This window comes from Mus musculus, chromosome 13 (genome assembly GCF_000001635.26).
Source record: "Mus musculus strain C57BL/6J chromosome 13, GRCm38.p6 C57BL/6J".
Taxonomy (NCBI): Eukaryota; Metazoa; Chordata; class Mammalia; order Rodentia; family Muridae; genus Mus; species Mus musculus.
This window is the reverse complement of record NC_000079.6, coordinates 61,239,999-61,260,340: the sequence shown is the minus strand read 5'-3', so window position 1 is coordinate 61,260,340 and position 20,342 is coordinate 61,239,999. Positions and strand designations below refer to the sequence as shown.

The following is a 20,342-nucleotide window of genomic DNA, read 5'->3' as shown; positions in this document are numbered from 1 at the left end:
CTTCCTTACAAGACCAACTTTAAGCATGAAGGATATCCATGCAGTCTGATGCAGATGCAGATGCAGGGGTGCTATCAGCTAATACTCTAATATTTGACATTCATTTCAGTGTATGTTATGTCACAAATAGGACTTAGAGATGAGAGTTGAGCTTTTGATCATTCAATCTCATTCTTCTGCCCTGTCCAGTTACTGGCTTGACAAACCCAATACCAAGAATCCAACAACCCCAAGAGATTTGGGCTATGATTCTAAGGGTTAGGATCAGGGTTGAGACTCTCATTCTCTGTGTAAGAGCATTCTATCTGTTTGTTGTTTGACTTTTCAGCTAAAATAGTGTTTGAAAAAAAGAATATGTAGGTTTATGGGGAAATTGTTTTGTGACACTATAACATAACTTTAATAACAGTTATGGGTATGCCAATGAGGATATATGATGAATGCTGTCCTTAAGAAGAAACATTAAGTAGAACATGCGGTCATGTAAAGGGAATTTTATTGCCAAGGAGTAGTATGGGGTTCTGTAGATATAAAAGATATACAAAGGAATAGAGTCAGCTTAAATGAGCAAGACTCTGCCTATTCAGGATCCTTTCTGTAGACAGGTGTGGATGAGAAGACTTCACCTGGTGTGGAGTGGAGGAAGATACATCTCATCAGATATGAAGGGTGATCAGGTAGCAATAATGATTGTGATGGCCTGAGTTACCAGAATTGATGTTGAAAGTGGAACGACACCAAGACACATTATTAGAAGACTAAAAGTTCAGAATCAAGCAACATAGGTACCACTCAACAGATAGTGAGTAAATATGTAATTTAAATGCTTAAAGACTTAATTAAAGCCTAAATTTTGCATTACTCATTCTCACATAAATATTCTTCAATGTTTTCCTACTTTTAGATATTTCTGAGTTAAGTTTAGCTTTTTTTGAATGTTGGGTAGTATAGGCTGTAGGGTTGACCTGTATCATATCATACATCCTGTATCTGAAGAAAGAAAAGATACAACAATCAATGGACAAACCAAACATGGTACTTCCATGTAATATCAAATTACATAATTTGCATGAAGGAGGAGATTTGGACTATCAAGTAGAGACTCATTTATTTCTAAACATTCTCTACTTTTGTTTTGTTTTGTTTTTGTTTTTGTTTTTGTTTTGTTTTTCGAGACAGGGTTTCTCTGTATATCCCTGGCTGTTCTGGAACTCACTTTGTAGACCAGGCTGGCCTCGAACTCAGAAATCTGCCTGCCTCTGCCTCTGTCGTGCATCACCACACCTGGCTACATTCTCTAGTTTTAATATGACTAAAAGGGAAATTTCTTTAAACATGCCTATGGTTAGAAATGGTGCTGCTTCAACTGATGGTCAGCATGTAGAAAAATGCAAATCGATTCATTCTTATCTCCCTGTACAAAGCTCAAGTCCAAGTGGATCCACATAAAATCAGATACACTGAAACTAATAGAGGAGAAAGTAGGAAAGAGTCTGGAATACATAGGGACAGGAGAAAAGAACACCAATGGCTTATGCCCTAAGATAAAGTATTGACAAATGAAACCTTATAAAATTCAAGTGTCTGTAAAGCAAAGGACACTGTCAATAAAACAAAATGGCAACCAACAGATTGGGGAAAGATCTTTACCAATCCTCCATCCGATAGAGGGCAATAAATTATCCAATAAATAAAAGGACTCAAGAAGTTAGACTCCAGAGAATCAAATAGCCCAATTAAAAAATGGGGTACAGAGCTAAACAAAGAATTTTCAACTGAGGAATATCAAAAGACAAAGAAGCACCTAAAAAATATGTTCAACATACTTACTTGTGGGCCTGGGTACCAGAGGTTTTCCACCAAGACCTCTATCCAGGCCAGGTGAGAAGGCCCCAGAGGGGGTGGGGTGGGGGTGGGGAGTAAGTGCAGGCAGGGAGACAAAGCCTCTGCCATGCCTTCCAGGTCGCTCAGTAACTCAGAGCCTCTCTGAACTGAGTCAGGTCAGGCTGGGTCGGCGAAAAGCCTACAATCCAGTGAGTAATGCGGTAGAACTCAGGCCTGGCTCTTCAGGAGAGATCTCTTCCCAAGTGTTACAGCTCTTGGAACAAAAGGGTCAGACAAAGGAATAGTTCGCCCATGCCTTTAATTCCCTGCCTGGCTTTCTCTATATACAGTTCTGGGGGTGATTTAGGGTTTTGAAAGCAAGCCCCTCTCATTGGCTGGGACTGAGAGTTAGGGGGAAACCTTATTTGCATGTGGGAGGACTTGGTGCTGTTCCTAAGTGGCTGATAGCCAGGCCTCTTCTGTGGGGGTTGTGGGGGTGGTAACTCTGACCAGAGCCAGGGTCCAGGAGAAGTGAGAGAACTCCTTCCATCCCATGTAAGTGGGTGCCAGGGTTCAAGATCTAGCCTTGACTGGAAACCAGGCTGTCTGCCCTTAGTCCATTCCCCCACACTTAATCATCAGGGAAATGCAAACTAAAATGACCCTGAGATTCCACCTCACAACAGTCAGAATGGCTAAGATTAAAACCTCAGGTGACAGCAGATTCTGGCAAGGATGTGGAGAAAATGGAACACTCCTCCATTTTTGGTAGGATTGCAGGCTGGTACAACCACTCTGGAAATCAGTCTGGTCATTCCTCAAAAAATTAGACATAGTACTACCTAAGAACCCAGCTATACCCGTCCTGGGCATATACCCCCAAAAGATGCTCTAATATGTAGCAAGGATACAAGCTCCACTATGTTCATAGTAGCCTTATTTATAATAGCCAGAAGCTAGAAAGAACCCAGATGTCCATCAACAGAGAAATGGATACAGAAAATGTGATACAGTTACACAATGGAGTAGTAACTCAGCTATTAAAAACAATGATGTCATTAAATTCTTAGGCACATGGATGGAACTAGAAAATATCATCCTGGGTCAGGTAATCCAACCACAAAAGAACACACATGATATGCACTAATTGATAAGTGGATATTGGCCCAGAAGCTCAGGATACCCAAGATAAAATTCACAGTCCTTATGAAGCTCAAGAAGAAGGAAGACCAACATGTGTGTCCTTCGGTCCTTCTTAGAAGGGGTAGCAAAATATTCATTGAATCATATACAGAGACAAAGCATGTAGCAGAGACTGAAGGAAAAATGATCCAGTGATGGCCCCACCTGGGGATCCATCCCTGATACAGTCACCAAATGCAAACACTATTGTGGGTGCCAAGAAGTGCACACTGACAGGAGCCTGATATAACTGTCTCCTGAGAGACTGCCAGATCCTGACATATACAGAGGCAGATGCTCAGAGCCAACCATTGAACTTATCATGGGGTCCTCAATGGAGGAGTTAGAGAAAGGACTGAAGAAGCTAAAGGGGTTTGCAACCCCATAGGAAGAACAACATCAACAAACCTGAGGTCCCAGGGTCTAAACCACCAACCAAGGAGCACACATGGAGGGCCCCATGACTCCAGCCACATATGTAGCAGAGAATGGTCTTGTCAGGCATCAATGGGAGAAGAGGCCCTTGGTCCTGTGAAGGCTTAATGCCCCAGTGTTGGGGAATGTGAGGGGTGGGAGGCAGGTGTGCATTGATGGGTGGGGGAACACCCTCATTAAATCAGGAGGAGTGGGGATTGGATAGGTGGTATCTGGAGAGGGGGGTTCAGGAAAGAGGATAACATTTGAAATGCAAATAAATAAAGTATCCAGTAAAAAGTATATAAAAAAGAAAATATTCAACTCTCAGACATAGACAAATATCTACACAGCAAACACAAACATGTGGATGCTGAGTTTGGAGGGAAAGGATAGAGGATTACTGTTTAATGAGTCCAGAGTTTCCTGCCAAAATAGGAAACCCATTAATAGAGCTACTTGTATGTAGCTGCACAAAAAAGTGGTAAGTATGTATTACATAAAGTAATAAACATGTAAAATAATGCAAACTTAAAATTATACTCTCTGATGAGTGCCTGATGTAATCTCAAATACAAAAGTCATCAGTCTCATGAGATCCAATGTGCCAGGGCATTCATTTTCCCTCTTAGGCCTTGGCTGTAAACATCACTTTCCAGATGGGGTGTCACCCCTACTTAAGCTTCCTTTCAAACAAGTTATCTTCCCCATTGACAAAGACCATCCCAGGATCTGTATTCTCACAGGATCCCTCTGCAGCTGTGGACTAGTCATGAAATACTAGAATAGAACATCCTCAGTCCATTCCACAGATGACAACAACATAGCCTCTCACTCTAATCAAAATAACTGGTTGTATTGGATAGTTTTATGTCAACTTGACATCAACTAGTCATCAGAGAGGAGGTAGACTCAGTAGAGAAAATTTATCTATAAGATTGGGCTATGGCCCTGTAGAGCATTTTCTTAATTAGTAACATATTGGGGCAGGCAATAGAGGGAATCCCATTATGTATGATGGCATTCCTGGTATGGCTGTCCTGGGTTTTATGAGAAAGCAAGCTGAGTAAGCCATGATGAGCAAGCCAAAAATCAGCACTTCTTCATGGGCTCTGCATCATCTCCTGCCTCCAGGTTACTGCCCTACTTGCGCTCCTGTCCTGACTTCCTTTGGTGATAAACTGTAAGATGGAAGAGTAAGCAGAGCAAACCCTTTCCTCCTCAAGTTTCTTTTGTCCACGTGTTTTATCACAGCAATCGTAACACTAAGACATTGTTAGACTAAAATTCCATACAGCTTTACTAGGAAAGCATTTTTCTTAAGCCACTCAGGAGGGAAATGCACTATCATGTGATACGAGGAAGATCCTGTTACAATCCACAGGGTCAGCTTCAAGCTATCTATTGAGACTGCCCACACTCAACCCTTCAGGATAGATGGGATCAAATCTCAGTATGTGTTCCAGAGCCTGGAGGCCTAATCCAGTCACCACAATTGCAAATCAGAGGAAGGGCAAGACTGACTTCCTGGCCTGAAACTGTATTTAAAGCTCAAGTAAAATACAGCAGGGTCAGATCCTAGGATCTCAGCCACATCTGAAGATCTGAGTTTGTGGAGTGCATAAAGACATTAGAAGTCTTCCCGGTAAGGTCCTACCTCTTCTAAGACAGAACAGGAAGTGTCACTAGATAATAAAGCTCTTTGGGAGAATCTGGCATAATCTCCAGGAATGAGACTATCTTCTCAATATCTATAGTCTTACAGTTTGGAGGAGGAAGAAGGTAGAAAAACTAAGGGGAAGAGCAGACCCTACATGGTTAACTTGACATTTGTTCCCATAAAGTAAAAATCTGAGTCTTTTTGCAGAGAGCAATACCTGGTCTGTTGTGCCTCAGGTATCTTTTCTATCCCCTTACACATTGCCACTGGGTAAACTTTAATTCTTCATTGACTTGTACAAAAGTATTAGCAGATGAAATAGCTCTCAAGCCTTATAGTGAGTGTTGTTTAAGGCAACATTAAGTCATGATTTGAATCCTGTGAATGGTTCTCTTTTGTATTCCACCTCCACCATAATCCAGTGGCTTTTCCCCATGAACCCTTCATCACTGAAGTAGTGGTTACCGTGTGTAGTCACAAAGATGGAACTAAGGGAATAGTACTGATTCTTTCCATATTTTCAAAGAACAGCTTAGAAATTTTTCATTCAAGATGGGAGTTTTTATGACAAATACACATAACGACTACTAGGTAGGGATATGAAAGTCATTTGGTCACAACTCTAAGGCTGACCTTGTGTTTAGAATCAGATGCTATATAAGTTTATTCAAATCCATGTCCTACATCTCTGACTCTGTAACATTTTAATTTTGAGGTTCATGAACATCTTTCTGATAATGTAAGTTTGCAATACACAGGATGTTTTTATTCCCAGATTTGGGGACACGTGCTGTGCATTTTGGTGGAGCAACTAAATATCATCCATGGAGTCTTTTTTTTTTTGCTTTTTTGAGACAGGGTTTCTCTGTGTGGCCCTGGCTGTCCTGGAACTCACTTTGTAGACTAGGCTGGCCTCGAACTCAGAAATCCGCCTGCCTCTGCCTCCCAAGTGCTGGGATTAAAGGCGTGCGCCACCACACCCGGCATCCATGGAGTCTTGAACCCTAAGTACAAATTTATCCATTTTCAAAATCTGTAGATAGATATTTGAAAAAAGTACTTCAACTAATTTTATCCAACATACATGTCTTAATTTCTCAGAATGTAGTGACAGGCATTTTGGAAGAACTGTAGTTGGCCATTCTTACTTCCCTTCCTTATCATCTAGGTGCTTGAGGCATGGGTCCTGCTGTCTTGCTGGCCATCCTATGCTTGGGAGTGGCTGAAGTTACTCAATCATCTGATCCCAGTTTGGATTCTGAATGGCAGGAGTGGAAGAGAAAATTTAACAAAAACTACAGCATGGTTAGTAGTATGAACATTATCCAGCCAGACTTCAGGGAGAATGGTACTTACTGGGATTTATGGGTGCAACAGAGTTTGGAGAGACCACTTTAATTAAGGAACTCCCAAAAGTCATTCACCAAGAATACAGGATGGTCAGAATTTCTATTCTTATGTATGTGAAGAATGATACTTTTGCAGTGTTCTGAGATCAGTTTCATGACCTTTGGCAGTGAGTCCCCTTGGCCAGTTCCTATACAGATTTAATTATAAAGAAATGTCACACATTATGTTTATTTCCAGGAGGAAGAAGGACAGAAGAGAGCAGTGTGGGAAGAAAACATGAAACTGGTCAAACAGCATAATATTGAATATGATCAGGGAAAGAAAAACTTCACCATGGATGTCAATGCCTTTGGTGACATGGTGAGTTTGACATAGACTGCATCACATTTTTTTCTAATGCTTTATGTAAATTTTTTGCTTTTTAATGATTCATGTTCTTTTCCTTGAAGACTGGTGAGGAATACAGGAAAATGCTGACTGATATTCCAGTCCCAAATTTTAGGAAGAAGAAAAGTATCCACCAACCTATTGCTGGTTATCTCCCCAAATTTGTGGACTGGAGAAAAAGAGGCTGTGTGACTCCTGTGAAGAATCAGGTACAAAAGTATCTTTTTCAGTCACTGGGGAGATAAAAATAGGATGACATCTCTCTGTGTGTTGAGTGTACAGTGATACACAATCTACTTTTTTACAAATTTAATTTTTTACTTATTTAATTTGTTTTTGTTTTTTGGGTTTTTTGGGTTTTTTCTTTTTAATTAATTAATTAATTACTTGTTTGTTTGTTTGTTTGTTTGTTTTACTTATTCACTTTATATCCAGTACTCTGTTCCCCTTTCTGGTCACCTTCTCACAGAGTGTTTTTTCAATTTCCCTGTCCTTCTCCTTTGAGCAGGTGGGGGCCCCTGGTTCCCCCTGCCGCTGCCAGCACGTCAAGTCTCTGAAAGGCTAGGAGCTTCCTCTCCCCTTGAGGCCTGACAAGGCATTCCAGCTAGTAGAACATACCTCACATACATGCAACAGTTTTTGGGATAGGCCTGTTCCAATTGTTCAATCCACATAAATGTCAAGCTGTACGTCTTTACATAGGAATGGGGAGGCCTAGGTACAGCCCATGTGTTCTTTGGTTGGGGGTTCAGTCTCTGAGAGCCCTAAAGGTCCAGGTTATTTGACCTAGTTGGTTTTCCTCTGGAGTAATAGAACCTCATGAAACTGCAAAGATTTTATAAGGCAGAGGATATTGTCATTAGTACAAATTGGCAGCCCACAGATTGGGAAAGAATCTATACTAACCCTACATCTGAAAGAGGGTTGATATCCAAAATTTCCAGAGAACCAAAGAAGGTAGACACCAACAGCACAAATAAACCAGTTACAAAATGGGGCACAGAACTAATTGGAGAATTCTCAGCAGAGGATTTTAAAATGGCCAAAAAGCACTTAAATGTTCAAAGTCGTTAGTCATCAGGAAAATGCAAATCAAAACAACTATGACAGTCCGTCTTACTCCCATGAAAATGGCTAATATCAAAAACTCAAAGAGATAAGACATGATGGGAAGGATGTAGAGCAAGGGGAACACTTCTCCATTGCTGACAGGAGTACAAACTTGTACAACCACTTTGGAAATTAATTTGGTATTTTCTTAGAAAATTGGGAACATTTCTACTTCAAGACCCAGCAATATCTTCTTGGGCATATACCCGAAAGATTCTGCAACATCTCACAAAGACAACTGTTCAGCTATGTTCATAGCAGCTTTATTCATAATTACCACAATTCACTTTTAATAATACTTTTTAAATTTTTTTGAATGTTTCATATGTTGCACAATGTGTATGGATCATGTCCATCCACCATTTTCTACCTCTACCTTGTGCCCTCCATCCAATCACTCTCCAGTTTCTGTCACCTATTTACTGTTCATAATGGCAGCCAGACAACATTATGTCCTACCCATATGTTCATGCACATACATGTACATGTGTATGTAGCCAGTCATTTGGTTCCATGCAACCTGGCAGCAGCCAGGTCCCCGAAAGAATGAAACTTCCTCCCTTGGGCACCAATAACCTGCAAACAATTCATTCTTCAACACAGTATTCAGCTGTCTGATTTGGGGTTGCTAGTTGTTTGTACATGGCTCTGTTTTTCTCTACTTAGGGCACGTGTAATTCTTGTTGGGCTTTTTCTGCGGCTGGTGCCATAGAAGGACAGATGTTCAGGAAAACAGGCAAACTGGTCCCACTGAGCACACAAAATCTAGTGGACTGTTCTAGACTTGAAGGGAATTTCGGCTGTTTTAAGGGCAGCACATTCCTTGCTTTAAAGTACGTGTGGAAAAATAGAGGTCTAGAGGCTGAGTCAACCTATCCATACAAAGGAACGGTAAGTAGATTTTCTATGCTATTGTAATTTCAGCCATCACAGGCAAGAAAAAACTGTAGAAATAATCCAGGCCTCTGAACTCACATTGCAAGGCACAATCACTGTATACCATCAAGGTCTCATTATCAGTCTGTGCACACCTTTATGATGCAATGGTCCCATGTAGCTGTTCCTGCTTCTTTGCACACACAGAATATGGAAACCATTTCACATATAATAAATATTTCTTTCTGTGAAAATTTCTTATGGACAGAAAGACCTATGAGGTTTCACTGAAGACATGAGGTCTGATATTTTTTCCAAATCTTTCATATCATTTCACTTCCTGGGATGTTCTATAATAGCGCAGACTTGGGGAAACTCTGCTACAAAATGCAGTGTTGTGATTTTGACCCGTGCCTCTTTGCAGGTGAATGGAAATAACGGATTCTCTTACCTTTCTACCATTTAAAGGACGGACACTGCAGGTACCACCCTGAACGTTCTGCTGCTAGAATCACTAGCTTTTCGTTTGTTTCAAACAGTGAGAAAGACTTAATGCGTGCTGTAGCAACTATCGGACCCATCTCTGTTGGAATTGATGCTAGACATAAATCTTTCAGGTTGTATAGGGAAGGTAAGCATGTGTTTTTCAGTGTTTGCAACCCCATTGGGGGTTAAATGACACTTTCACAGAGGTTGCATATCAGATATCCTGCATGTCAAATATTTACGTTATGATTCATAACAGTAGCAAGTTTATAGTTATGAAGTAACAAAGGAAATAATTTTATGGTTGGGGGTCATCGAAACAAGAGAAACTGTATTAAAGGATCTAAGGATGGTTGTGAACCACTCTTCTAGATATAATTAAGAATGATTTTGAGACCCCTGCTAAGTTGAGAGACCACATAACTGTGTATAACATTTGATGTAAATAACAAATAATATTAGATGTAAATAAATAGCTGGTAATAACATGCTCCCATGTATGTGAGCGCTTTTCAGCCGAGCATCTCCCAATCATCTGAGGAGGTGAAATAAACTGAGAGACATGCTAGTTCCATGCCTGCAAGTACTTCATAAGATATAATTATTATTATGCTTAAACTACTCAAATTTCCTCCACTCAATATGTCTTAAGTTATAGAAAGATACTCTTTCTAGAGCTGAATTCTAAAAAGTGCCTTGAATTAAATATTTATATTCAGTTACGTTTTCTTGGAATGGGGTTCTCTTAGTAAAATTTCAAGGAAAGAAGTGTATGTATGTATGTATGTATGTATGTATGTATGAAACTGTTTATTTTATTTTTTATTAGCTATTTTCTTTATTTACATTTCAAATGTTATCCCTTTTCCTGGTTTCACCTCCGAAAACTCCCTATCCCATACCTCTTCCCCCTGCTCACCAACCCACCCACTCCTGCTTCCCTGTCCTGGCACTCCCCTACACTGGGGCATCAAGGCTTCTCTCCTCCCACTGATGTCCGACCAGGACATCTGCTACATATGCAGCTGGAGCCATCAGTCCCTCCCTTTGGTTGGTGGTTTAGTCTCTGGGAGCTCTGGGGGTACTGATTGATTCATATTGACATTCCCCCTATGGGGCTGCAAGCTCCTTCAGTCCCTTCAGTCCTTTCTTTAGCTCCTTCATTGGAGACCCTGTGCTCAATCCAATGGTTGGTTGAGAGCATCCACCTCTGTATTTATCAGGCACTGTCAGAGCCTTTTAGGAGACAGCTATATCAGGCTCCTGTCACCAAGCTCTTGTTGGCATCCACAATAGTGTCTGGGTTTGGTGATTGTATGTGGAATGGATCCCCAGGTGGGAAGTCTCTGGATGGTCCTTCCTTCAGTCTCTGTTCCACACTTTGTCTCTGTATCTCCTCCGGTTGGTATTTTGTTCCCAGTTCTAGGAAGGACTGGTATATCCATACCTTGGTCTTTCTGCTTCTTGAGCTTCATTTGCTCTGTGAAGTGTATGTTGGGTATTCTGAGTTTCTGGGCTAATATTCCAGAAGGAAAGTGTTTATTAACAAAGATATGTTTGCTGTATTTCTTCTCACTTTGATGAAAATCTGTATCATGATTACCATCAATCATGGATACTATATTGACTAGACATTTTTTTGTCCAGTTAGAAAATGCCTTTCTTATTTCTATTGGCCATCACCATTATTTGGTTCCTGGTATCTCTCACACCTTTGATTTTGTTTTCCAGGTATTTATTATGAGCCAAAGTGCAGCAGTAATATTATCAACCATTCTGTTCTGGTAGTTGGCTATGGTTATGAAGGAAAGGAGTCAGATGGCAACAAATATTGGCTGATAAAGAACAGGTATAAACTGCAAGTATTTTTAACTTAATTTCTGAATGAGTTTTCTCCTTAGAGTCAGAATGGGGGTGAGCCCACATAAATGTTCTCCAACACGCATTAAACAACAACAATCTTTTTCTTTGTGACCAGTTGTATGTGTTTATTATGTCTATTTGTGTTTGTGTGTGTGTATGTGTGTACATGTGGGTATCCAATGTTGAGATCAGTTGTTTTCCTTATCTGTCTACCAGGAAGGCAGCATATTTCACTGATACTAGAGGTTACTCTCTTTGGTAGTTGTTTAGCCAGCTTCTCAATGTGTGGCCTTACTTTATAAGATTTCAGGCAAGCTTCAATGATAACCTCACATTTAAAAATTATATTTTCACTCATGTGAGGATGTTTGTGTGAATTTTTATTCTACGTGTGAGCAGCTGCACATGGAGATGTGAAGACGACATCAGATTCTCTGAAAATATAGTTACAGGAGTCTGTGAGCTGATTGACTTGGTTGCTGGGAAAGGAACAAGCTTTCTGTGGAAAAAGCCCTTGTTCTTAGGCACAGACCCAACTCCAGCCCCAGGTGGAATCTTGGATTGAACTCCAGTCTTTTCTCTTTTGTGAACACCACTTGAACCTTTGAACACTATGGCTGGGTAATCAACTTATAGTATGTGTGTTGTTCAGATTTAGGCACTGGTTTCCTTGAGTAGTAATATGTTTGTGACACTGATTTTTCTAAAAGCTGAGATATTGTTGGTTCTGTGGGTGGAAAAATATCCTGAGTTTTCACTGCTGTGATTTGCACAGTCCTTTCTGAGATAACTTTGGTTTCTCAGAGTTGGATGTTTTGCATTTTCTGATCATGGAGTTAAGTAGGCTTCTGGATCAGTGGTTACACGTGGAGTTATTGTACTGAGTGCACTGTCCTGTGTTCTTTCTACTAAATGGGATACATGGTTTCTTTCAGTCATGGTGAGCAATGGGGCATGAATGGCTACATGAAGCTTGCCAGAGGCAGGAACAACCACTGTGGAATTGCTTCATATGCCGTCTACCCCAGAGTGTAAACTGCCTGATGGTAAGAAGGAAGGGTTGGAATGGAGACAGCCTGTGAAGTGGAGGCACTTTCTGTTTACCATGACCAGCCTCTGCTGCATGGATAGAGTTCATGAGTTACTGCAGAACGTGATGTAATGTGAATTCTGTTATGTTTTTATCCAGTAAGACATGATGGATACTGTAACTTAAGCACTTCACTTATTTGTATTTGATTCCCATAACTTGATTTTGTGTTTGTTTAATGATTGTATAAAACAATATCTTTAAAGAATATTTAAGTTCAAATGAAGTGTCTGTCTTCTTTTTGTTTTGAAAGTAGTGACTTTTAAATTGTATGTAGTTCATTTCATTTAATATATGTTTTAGTTAAAATATAATTATATTAACCCATTTATTTCTTTCCTCCAACAACTTTTCCTCCCTACCTCCTCACATATTCCCCACTCTCATCTAGTCTCAAATTGATTGGTTTTTTTGTTGTTGTTGTTTTGTTTGTTTGTTTTGGTTTTGGTTTTTTTTTTTGTTTTTTGAGACAGGGTTTCTCTGTATAGCCCTGGCTGTCCTGGAACTCACTCTGTAGACCAGGCTGGCCTCAAATTCAGAAATCCACCTACCTCTGCCTCCCAAGTGCTGGGATTGAAGACATGCACCACCACCGCCAGGCTAAATTGATTGTTTCTTATTCTCTGGTGATTTTCATTATATATACGTATATGTGTATATGTATATATTTGTGAATATATAATGAAACCAGCTGAAGGCTGAATCAATTTTTGTTCCTTCTATGTTCAAGACTTTAGGACTAATCACATTGTTTAGGTAGTTGATCAGGGGTTCACCCCTGGGAGTGCTCATTCTCCTTTTAGTATTCATAACTCCTGCATGTAAGGCTCAGGGAATATTGTGGAAGATAGGGCAGAATGACTTAGAGACAAAGGATCATGAAATATACAAGGAGACTGTATGTCCAAAAAATTGTTGCTTAAACAATATATGTACAATGACAACATCAATAGCCTTATCAGCTGGGAATAAGGAACAACTTTAGAGTTCCCACTGCCAGGTAATGAGCTACAGGATATTAATTTTGTTGTCACATTAATAACTCAGTATAAAGACATACATTTGTGTTCTGTTGATGTTCTTAGAGAAAGAAGGGTGGCTCTTTTGTTATTGTCAATTTTCCATCTTTAGTAATGTGTGTGTTAAATTAGATTTTGTGTATCGACTATCACTGTGAATCCCCCTTGCCTTACTTCCATCCTGTGTAGCATCTTCATTGTGAATGTACTGAAGACATCGGCAAAACTGGATCTGCAGTTACAGATTTTTATTCAAATGACACTTTCAGAAGTTTTAGTGTCTCAGAGGCAAGAGAGCTGAAACATGCCTTTTAAATAAAACCTCCTAGAATCAATGTTCTGTTGTATTATTTTTTGTTGTTAATGTTTGAATTTAGTTATCAGATGCACTGAACTTTGTCATAGACAGATAGATAGAAAGATAGATAGATAGATAGATAGATAGATAGATAGATAGATAGATAGATAGATAGGGATATGGATATAGATATAGAGATATATAGAGAAAATTATTGCAGGCACACACACACACACATTGTGTACATTCATATATGTCTATAATGGAACACACAAATATACACATACATAGTTTAGTACTTATTTTGTACTAGAATCTAATGTAGATTTTAAAATGTATCCAGAGTATATAAGAGATGATGAGCCTAGTGTTTTCTTATTTTAGCTTTCCAGTGGTTTCATTTTAGAGACAAATGAGTGTTTCTAGTGACCTTCACTACATGGAGAATACATTAGATGAGGTCAGAAAAATGGGTCCCTCACCATATAGATTGATAACTTTTGCCAAATCGAAGTTTATGGTGGTATTGGCTTTGTTATACCAGATTACATCATAGGAATGTCTATGCCTGGAAATTTTGATAGAGAGTTTATTTAAAGCAACTATCTCAATGCCACTGCGCTCCCAGCAAGAGATACTCCTACACATGTACTAGGCATGTCTGGTAGGGGTTGACTACAACCCAAGCTCCTTTAAAATATGACTTTATTTCTTGATTAGGGAATAGAAACATGTTGGCTTATAACTGATGATTATAGACAGAGATATGATCCAGCTAAGCCTTGGTTTTTGTGATATCTGACAATTTCCTACAGACATAATTAGAACATTATATTTTGTTTCAATTTGGTGAGTCTGGTAACATGCTCTCTAGAGGCTTTTTTCTTTCTTTCTTTTTTATTAGATATTTTATTTATTTACGTTTCAAATGTTATTCCCTTTCCTAGTTTCCCCTTCGAAAATCCCCTATCCTCTCCCTTCTCCCCCCTCCTCCCTCCCCCTGCTTCAGTCATGGAACATGCTGGTTCTTGTTTAGGAATGCTCTGCTAAATATTAGTTGAGGTTTTCTACCCTATATTAGATCATTTAATTCCCAAATAAAAGAAACAAAACCTTTATATTTATATATTATATTAAGCCTTAAAAGCACTTAATAGCACTATGCTATTTTATCTACTTCCCTGTCAATAAGCCAGATACATAATTTTCTATCTTCTCTCTAGACCTCTCCTACTCGAACTGGTAGGCCCTTATGACCATGTTTTCATTATCCCCCTTCCCCAGGGTATCTTCTTCCTTCTTCCCCCTTTCTCCCTTTCTTCGTGGGGGCCTCTGCCTCATATCCCAAGCCTAAAAACTGAAGCCATGTCTACTTTTCTTCTGCTCAGTTGCAGGCTGTAGGCATTTTAATTCAACCAATAGTTTTAAATTGGGGATCAAGGTGTGCAAAACAAAAGCTGGCATACATGGGAATTCAGTCATCTTGAGGTAGCTAGACTTTAGGATACAGAATTCAGCATTACAGTACACAGCAACAAACAAAACTTCAACATAGGACTGCATATTAGAACTGTGAGAAGCTATATTGCATAGAGAGACTTTTCTATAAACATCTAGGCTAAGTAGTCTCAATAAATGTGCCTAGTATTGTGGGCTAATGTGCAAGAATCATTACAATATGTAATAATGACAGGAAAGGCATATCAACAATAAGAATCAATCCTGAGTTGAGATCTCTAAAGGCCCTTCAATTCAGAGTTTACCCATACTAGCCATGCAAATACAATGGTTATTCTCCAGAAAAAGCATCTACAAACCTTTTATCTATCCTTGATGTGTCCTAACCAAACTGCTCCTTTTTCTGGGCATTGAAGTCAATAATATGGAAAGATTCATGATCATGCATCGTAAAGATGTCATCATCAATTATTCTAATTATTTAGCTTACAGAATTTAGAGTGCCATAGTGGAAGCCTCTATTTCTGAGATTATTCCTATTGTATGTGGCCTTTCTGTTCAGAATGAAAACATGACCCTGGCTTAGATTGCATTTCTACTGGACAGCATTCACTGGGACGGCTCTTAAGATAGCCATTCATTTCCCAGGTATTAGCTCTTTTCAATTCTCTCCTCTTTTTCCCTTCTCTCCCCTCCTCTCTTCTCCTCTCCTTTCCCCTTTCCATCCTTCCCTTTCTTCTTCTCCTTTTCACCCTTCCCCAAGTCCTTTCAGATCCTCTTCCCCATCAAACTTTAAGTTCTTTCTCAAAACAAAGAAACAAAAACCTAATACAAAAAAAAAAAAAAAACACCATTATAAAGAAAACAAACCTATAGGTGGAACAACAATATGAACTAAGCAGTACCCCGGAGCTCTTGTCTCTAGCTGCATATGTATCAAAAGATGGCCTAGTCGGCCATCACTGCAAAGAGAGGCCCATTGGACTTGCAAACTTTATATGCCCCAGTACAGGGGAACGCTAGGGCCAAAAAGGGGGAGTGGGTGGGTAGGGGAGTGGGGGGGTGGGTATGGGGGACTTTTGGTATAGCATTGGAAATGTAAATGAGCTAAATACCTAATAAAAAATGGAAAAAAATAAAGAAAACAAAATAAAGCAATACACTAAAAGAAGACAAAGGACAAACAAACAAACGTTTAAATTGTAATCAAATAAATGTGCACACACACTCACTCCCACACAGACACACCCCCTCACACACACACTCACATACACACACATGCACAATGTGGAGTCCATTATATGTTGGTCAACTACTCTTGAATATGAGTCTTGAATTGGGGTATTTGATACGTCCAGTGTCACTCTACTAAGAGAAATTAATATTCACTTTCACAGCAAGTAAATGTGACAGGCCTGTTGTTAATTTTTACCCTAGTTGCTGGGCTTTCTTTCATTCATGTAGTCATTTTTAAAATAATAATAAAATAAAATATAAAACAAAAACTATCACGTCAGGGTTAGAGAAAGTAAACCAAAGGAAAAGAGGCCGAGTGAAGCCAAAAGAAACAGAGACCTATTCATTTGCATACTCAAGAGTTCCATAATGTCATTAAACTGGAGGTCAGAATATATAAGCTGAGAAGATGGTGCAGACCCATGCAGGACCTGTGTATCCTGCTTCAGTCTCTATGAGTTCATATGAGCTTTGCTTATGTTGATTTAGAGGGCCGCGTTTTCTTGGTGTCCTCCATCACTTCTGGCTTTTAACTCATTCTGCTTCCTTTTCTTTAGGGTTCCCTGAGCTCTGAGGATAGAGATTTGATAAAGACATTCCATTCAGGGTTTTGTGTTCCAAAGTCCCTCTGTGGATAATGCCTGGCTGTCAGTCTATATATTTGTTTTTATCTCTTTTAGAAGGAGCCTTCTCCAATGATAACTGAAAAAAGATACTCATTTATGAATTTAACAGAGTATCATTAGGAGTCATTGTTGTTACTACCATTTTTGAAGGACCAGTTGTGTTTGGTTTCACTTAAGTCTCTTGGCTATCTAGTTTCAGATGATTGGTTACTCAAGCAATGTTGGGTGTGGGTTCAATCTCATGGAGTGGACCTTAAGTCAAATCAGTTGTTGGTTGATTACTCCTACACGCTTTGTGCCACCACTACCATAGCATATCACTCAGGGAGTACATCATTGTACATAAAGGGGTTGTGTCTGGCTTAGTGTTTACATTTCCCTTTTGAGAGAATGCAGTGTTTGTTCCTGTACCAATGATCTTGAGCTATAGGGGAAAACGTTCTATAGATGCACCAGCTCAACTTCTCCATGTTCGGTAAGTTCTATGGCTGTTGTCTTTACCAATGGGGCCTGGCTATCTGTATGTGGAGAATACCTTACAATCTGGGCAACCATCTGGGCTTCTTGGGGATTCCTGTGGGACTCCTTTTTCAACAAGTCAATTAGGTGGAATCTTATCCTACTACTCAAAGCTTTGTTTGGTGATAAAAGTTAACCATTAGGAGGCAGAGGCAGGCAGATTTCTGAGTTCGAGGCCAGCCTGGTCTACAAAATGAATTCCAGGACAGCCAGGGCTATACAGAGAGACCCTGTCTCGAAAAACAAAACAAAACAAAACAAAAAAAGTTAACCAGTTGGGTGTCTGTCTCTCCCATACTTTGGTGATTTTATTTCGATAGTCTTCATATATGTATATATTTTAGGAAATTTCTTCTGTATTAGGTAGTAGAAGAATTTCTTAAGGCTTGTTACTTGAGTCAGGAAGATAGGAATTTCTTTTTTTTTTAAGGAATGTTGCTAAAGATATATTTATTTATTTATTCACCTTAAGTTCTTAAGTAAAACAGTATAATATAAATTAAGTTAGAAAAGAACGTATATTCCAAAATACTAACTGTGATCACTTGGGGGCAATATAAAAATACACAGAATATTGTTATCAGAAAGTTTCCTAAGCCTAGGAGCTTGTGTGGAATCGGTCCCTGAGCCCCCGTGCTGTGCTCACCTGCTTTCTTTGGCTCCCCCCAACACCCCAGCCACACACCCCTATTAATCCTGCCCAGGTAGTCAATCCAGAGGCAATCCAGATGTAGTCAATTTTTGGTGGCATTCACAGGGGCCCAGCAGTATCGGGGTGGCAGCCCCGAGGCCAGCCCAAGAACCTCCCTTTGCTGCACACAGAGCTCCTGCAGACTCTCACTGGCCCCACAGGTCAGCTGATCCGGGTCCTCTCTCTCATTAAAGAGAAGCAAGTACAGAAAACTCTCCCAGCTTTGTTGGTCAAGAGGAACAGGCTCACAACATTGGCCTAAATGTCATTGTTGGGCCACAAGAAATAGAAACTTCAGGACCCTTAGAACATTTTATTACCAGTTAACAAGATTTCCTGTTTTATTTTTTATTTATTTATTTTTTATGTGTCCCTCTAAAAGCCATAGACTTTGGGGGCATGATTGGAGCTATATGGCTTCTAGGAGGAAAAAAAAAAAAAGAAGATAATGTAGTCAAGAACAGTAAAGTCCAGTCTCTGCCACCAGGTGGCGACATAGACCAGTCCGGAAGAAGCAGTGGCAGTAGGCAGAAGTAGCTTCTGTGTCTGCCGCGCTTCCTATCTCCTGGCTCCACAGAGTCAATGAGCTGGCCCAGAGGCGATGAGATGGGGCAGGAGAGCTGAATGAAGGAAGAGCCAAACACTTTCCTTCTTCTTCTTCTCCTCTTTTAATATCTACGATTTAAAGATCCCAGAAGCAACTAACCACACTAACAACAGTCTGCATGCTGGCTGGACCCTTCTGGAGCTGTTGAGAGCGCGTGCCACCTGCCCAGCTAAGGGGTCCATCCTGGGAGGACTGGGGCGCTAGGGAGGAGGTTTTCCCTTGAGCAAATATGAGGGTTATTTCTTGTGGAGAAACTTCCCTTGAGGAATTTATTGACTCCGCTGTGCTCTCCGCTGGGCAGGGTTTCCAGGTACTCCTGGGCTCGGACTTCTTGAGCAGAGGAAATTTTTAAATAACTGTATGTCAGGATTCAGGTCTGAGTATTTCTCACTAGATGGCGCAATTTTGTAAGAGAAAGACAAATTTAACATGTTTTCTAACATTTGTAGATCTTTCCATTTAATCTTCTTTATATTCATTTCAATACTCATGGAGGTCAGGAAAGTAGTATGAGGCAGTTTGTGTGTGTGTGTGTGTGTGTGTGTGTGTGTGTGTGTGTGTGTGTGTTGGAGGGGTCTTTGAAGAGAGGAAATCGAATACAGTAAACATTAGAGGGAAATGGTTGGACAGAGAAGGTTTAAATTGTGATTAGATATTGGAGGGCAAGGTAGAGGATACAGGGATTTATAAACACCAAAGACATTCTGAAACATTCATATGGAACCCTATCTATTACTGTACAAACTTCCTAAAAGTTTACACACACACACACACGCAATATTTCTGAAGGAACAATGTACTGAGTCACGAAGTATGGGCATATCAAGCTAGTACTGACCTGGAACCTTCCTTCTCCTGGCTACCTTTCACAGTGCGGAAAGGAGCTAGTCACACAACTGGAGGTCAAAAGTAGTAGTCACGACTCTTACCAAGCTTTGAAGTGTGTAAGACACAATGCATTTTGTCCTGAGATGACAACACCACTGGTTCAATAGTGTCAAGAACATCACTGAAATTACCAAACCAACTCATGATTGAATTTAAGCCCTACTTCACAAGATGAATATCATGTCAGCACCATTGTTGGGCAAAGAATCTATAGCTATAAAGGTCATAGACTCAAGAAAGAACTTGCTACTATTATTCTACCAAGTGAGAACACTATAAAACCAATTCCTACAAAATTTTTACACCCATAGATCAACCTATCTCTCAATCCTCATCAGAGTTCTTATATTTGCAGTGGATTTTATTAAACAGAAACCAAAACCTTGTTAAGGTAGAGAGAATAAGAGGTGGAGAATGTTCAGAGCCAAGTGGAACATCTATATCACATTCACTTTTCTCAAGGCTCATGGTCAATTCCTTTTTTATTCACAGGTCTTTCCCTCCAAGATTCCTATCAATGGTGGGGGACACTGCTGCTCAAATCTGAGAGGTCATGCTGCATTTTTAGCTATTAGTTGATCTCTCAGGTCATAGAAGAACTGTACAGAATGGCAGAATTTCTGAGTACTTCCTTTCTTGCTTTCAGAGATGCTCTATGTTGTAGTAAAGAATCAATTCCTGGAAGATTTTAATCACCCTCTGGGAATATTCAAGTCAGGCACAGGTCTAGAGAAACAAAACAACTATTTTTTAGGCAC

General features: G+C 39.8%; 1 protein-coding gene across 1 annotated transcript; it reads left to right on the top strand.

The window, feature by feature from the left end:
* Nucleotides 1–4,992: 4,992 nt before the first annotated feature.
* On the top strand, nt 4,993–13,594 carry Cts8 (cathepsin 8). The gene is made up of 8 exons (NM_019541.3): nt 4,993–5,065; nt 6,249–6,385; nt 6,668–6,790; nt 6,880–7,026; nt 8,594–8,818; nt 9,272–9,434; nt 11,021–11,138; nt 12,088–13,594. Exons 2-8 carry the CDS (start codon nt 6,260–6,262, stop codon nt 12,185–12,187), a joined length of 1,002 nt encoding a protein of 333 aa, NP_062414.3. The 5' UTR covers nt 4,993–5,065; nt 6,249–6,259; the 3' UTR covers nt 12,188–13,594.
* Nucleotides 13,595–20,342: the final 6,748 nt, after the last annotated feature.

Bases quoted from the DNA above. Each gene is read 5' to 3' on its own strand.
- Cts8 (NM_019541.3), top strand. From the start codon at position 6,260: ATGGGTCCTGCTGTCTTGCTGGCCATCCTATGCTTGGGAGTGGCTGAA. The intron at 6,791-6,879 runs GTGAGTTTGACA...TTTTCCTTGAAG, and splicing joins TCAATGCCTTTGGTGACATG to ACTGGTGAGGAATACAGGAA. The intron at 9,435-11,020 runs GTAAGCATGTGT...TTTGTTTTCCAG, and splicing joins TTTCAGGTTGTATAGGGAAG to GTATTTATTATGAGCCAAAG.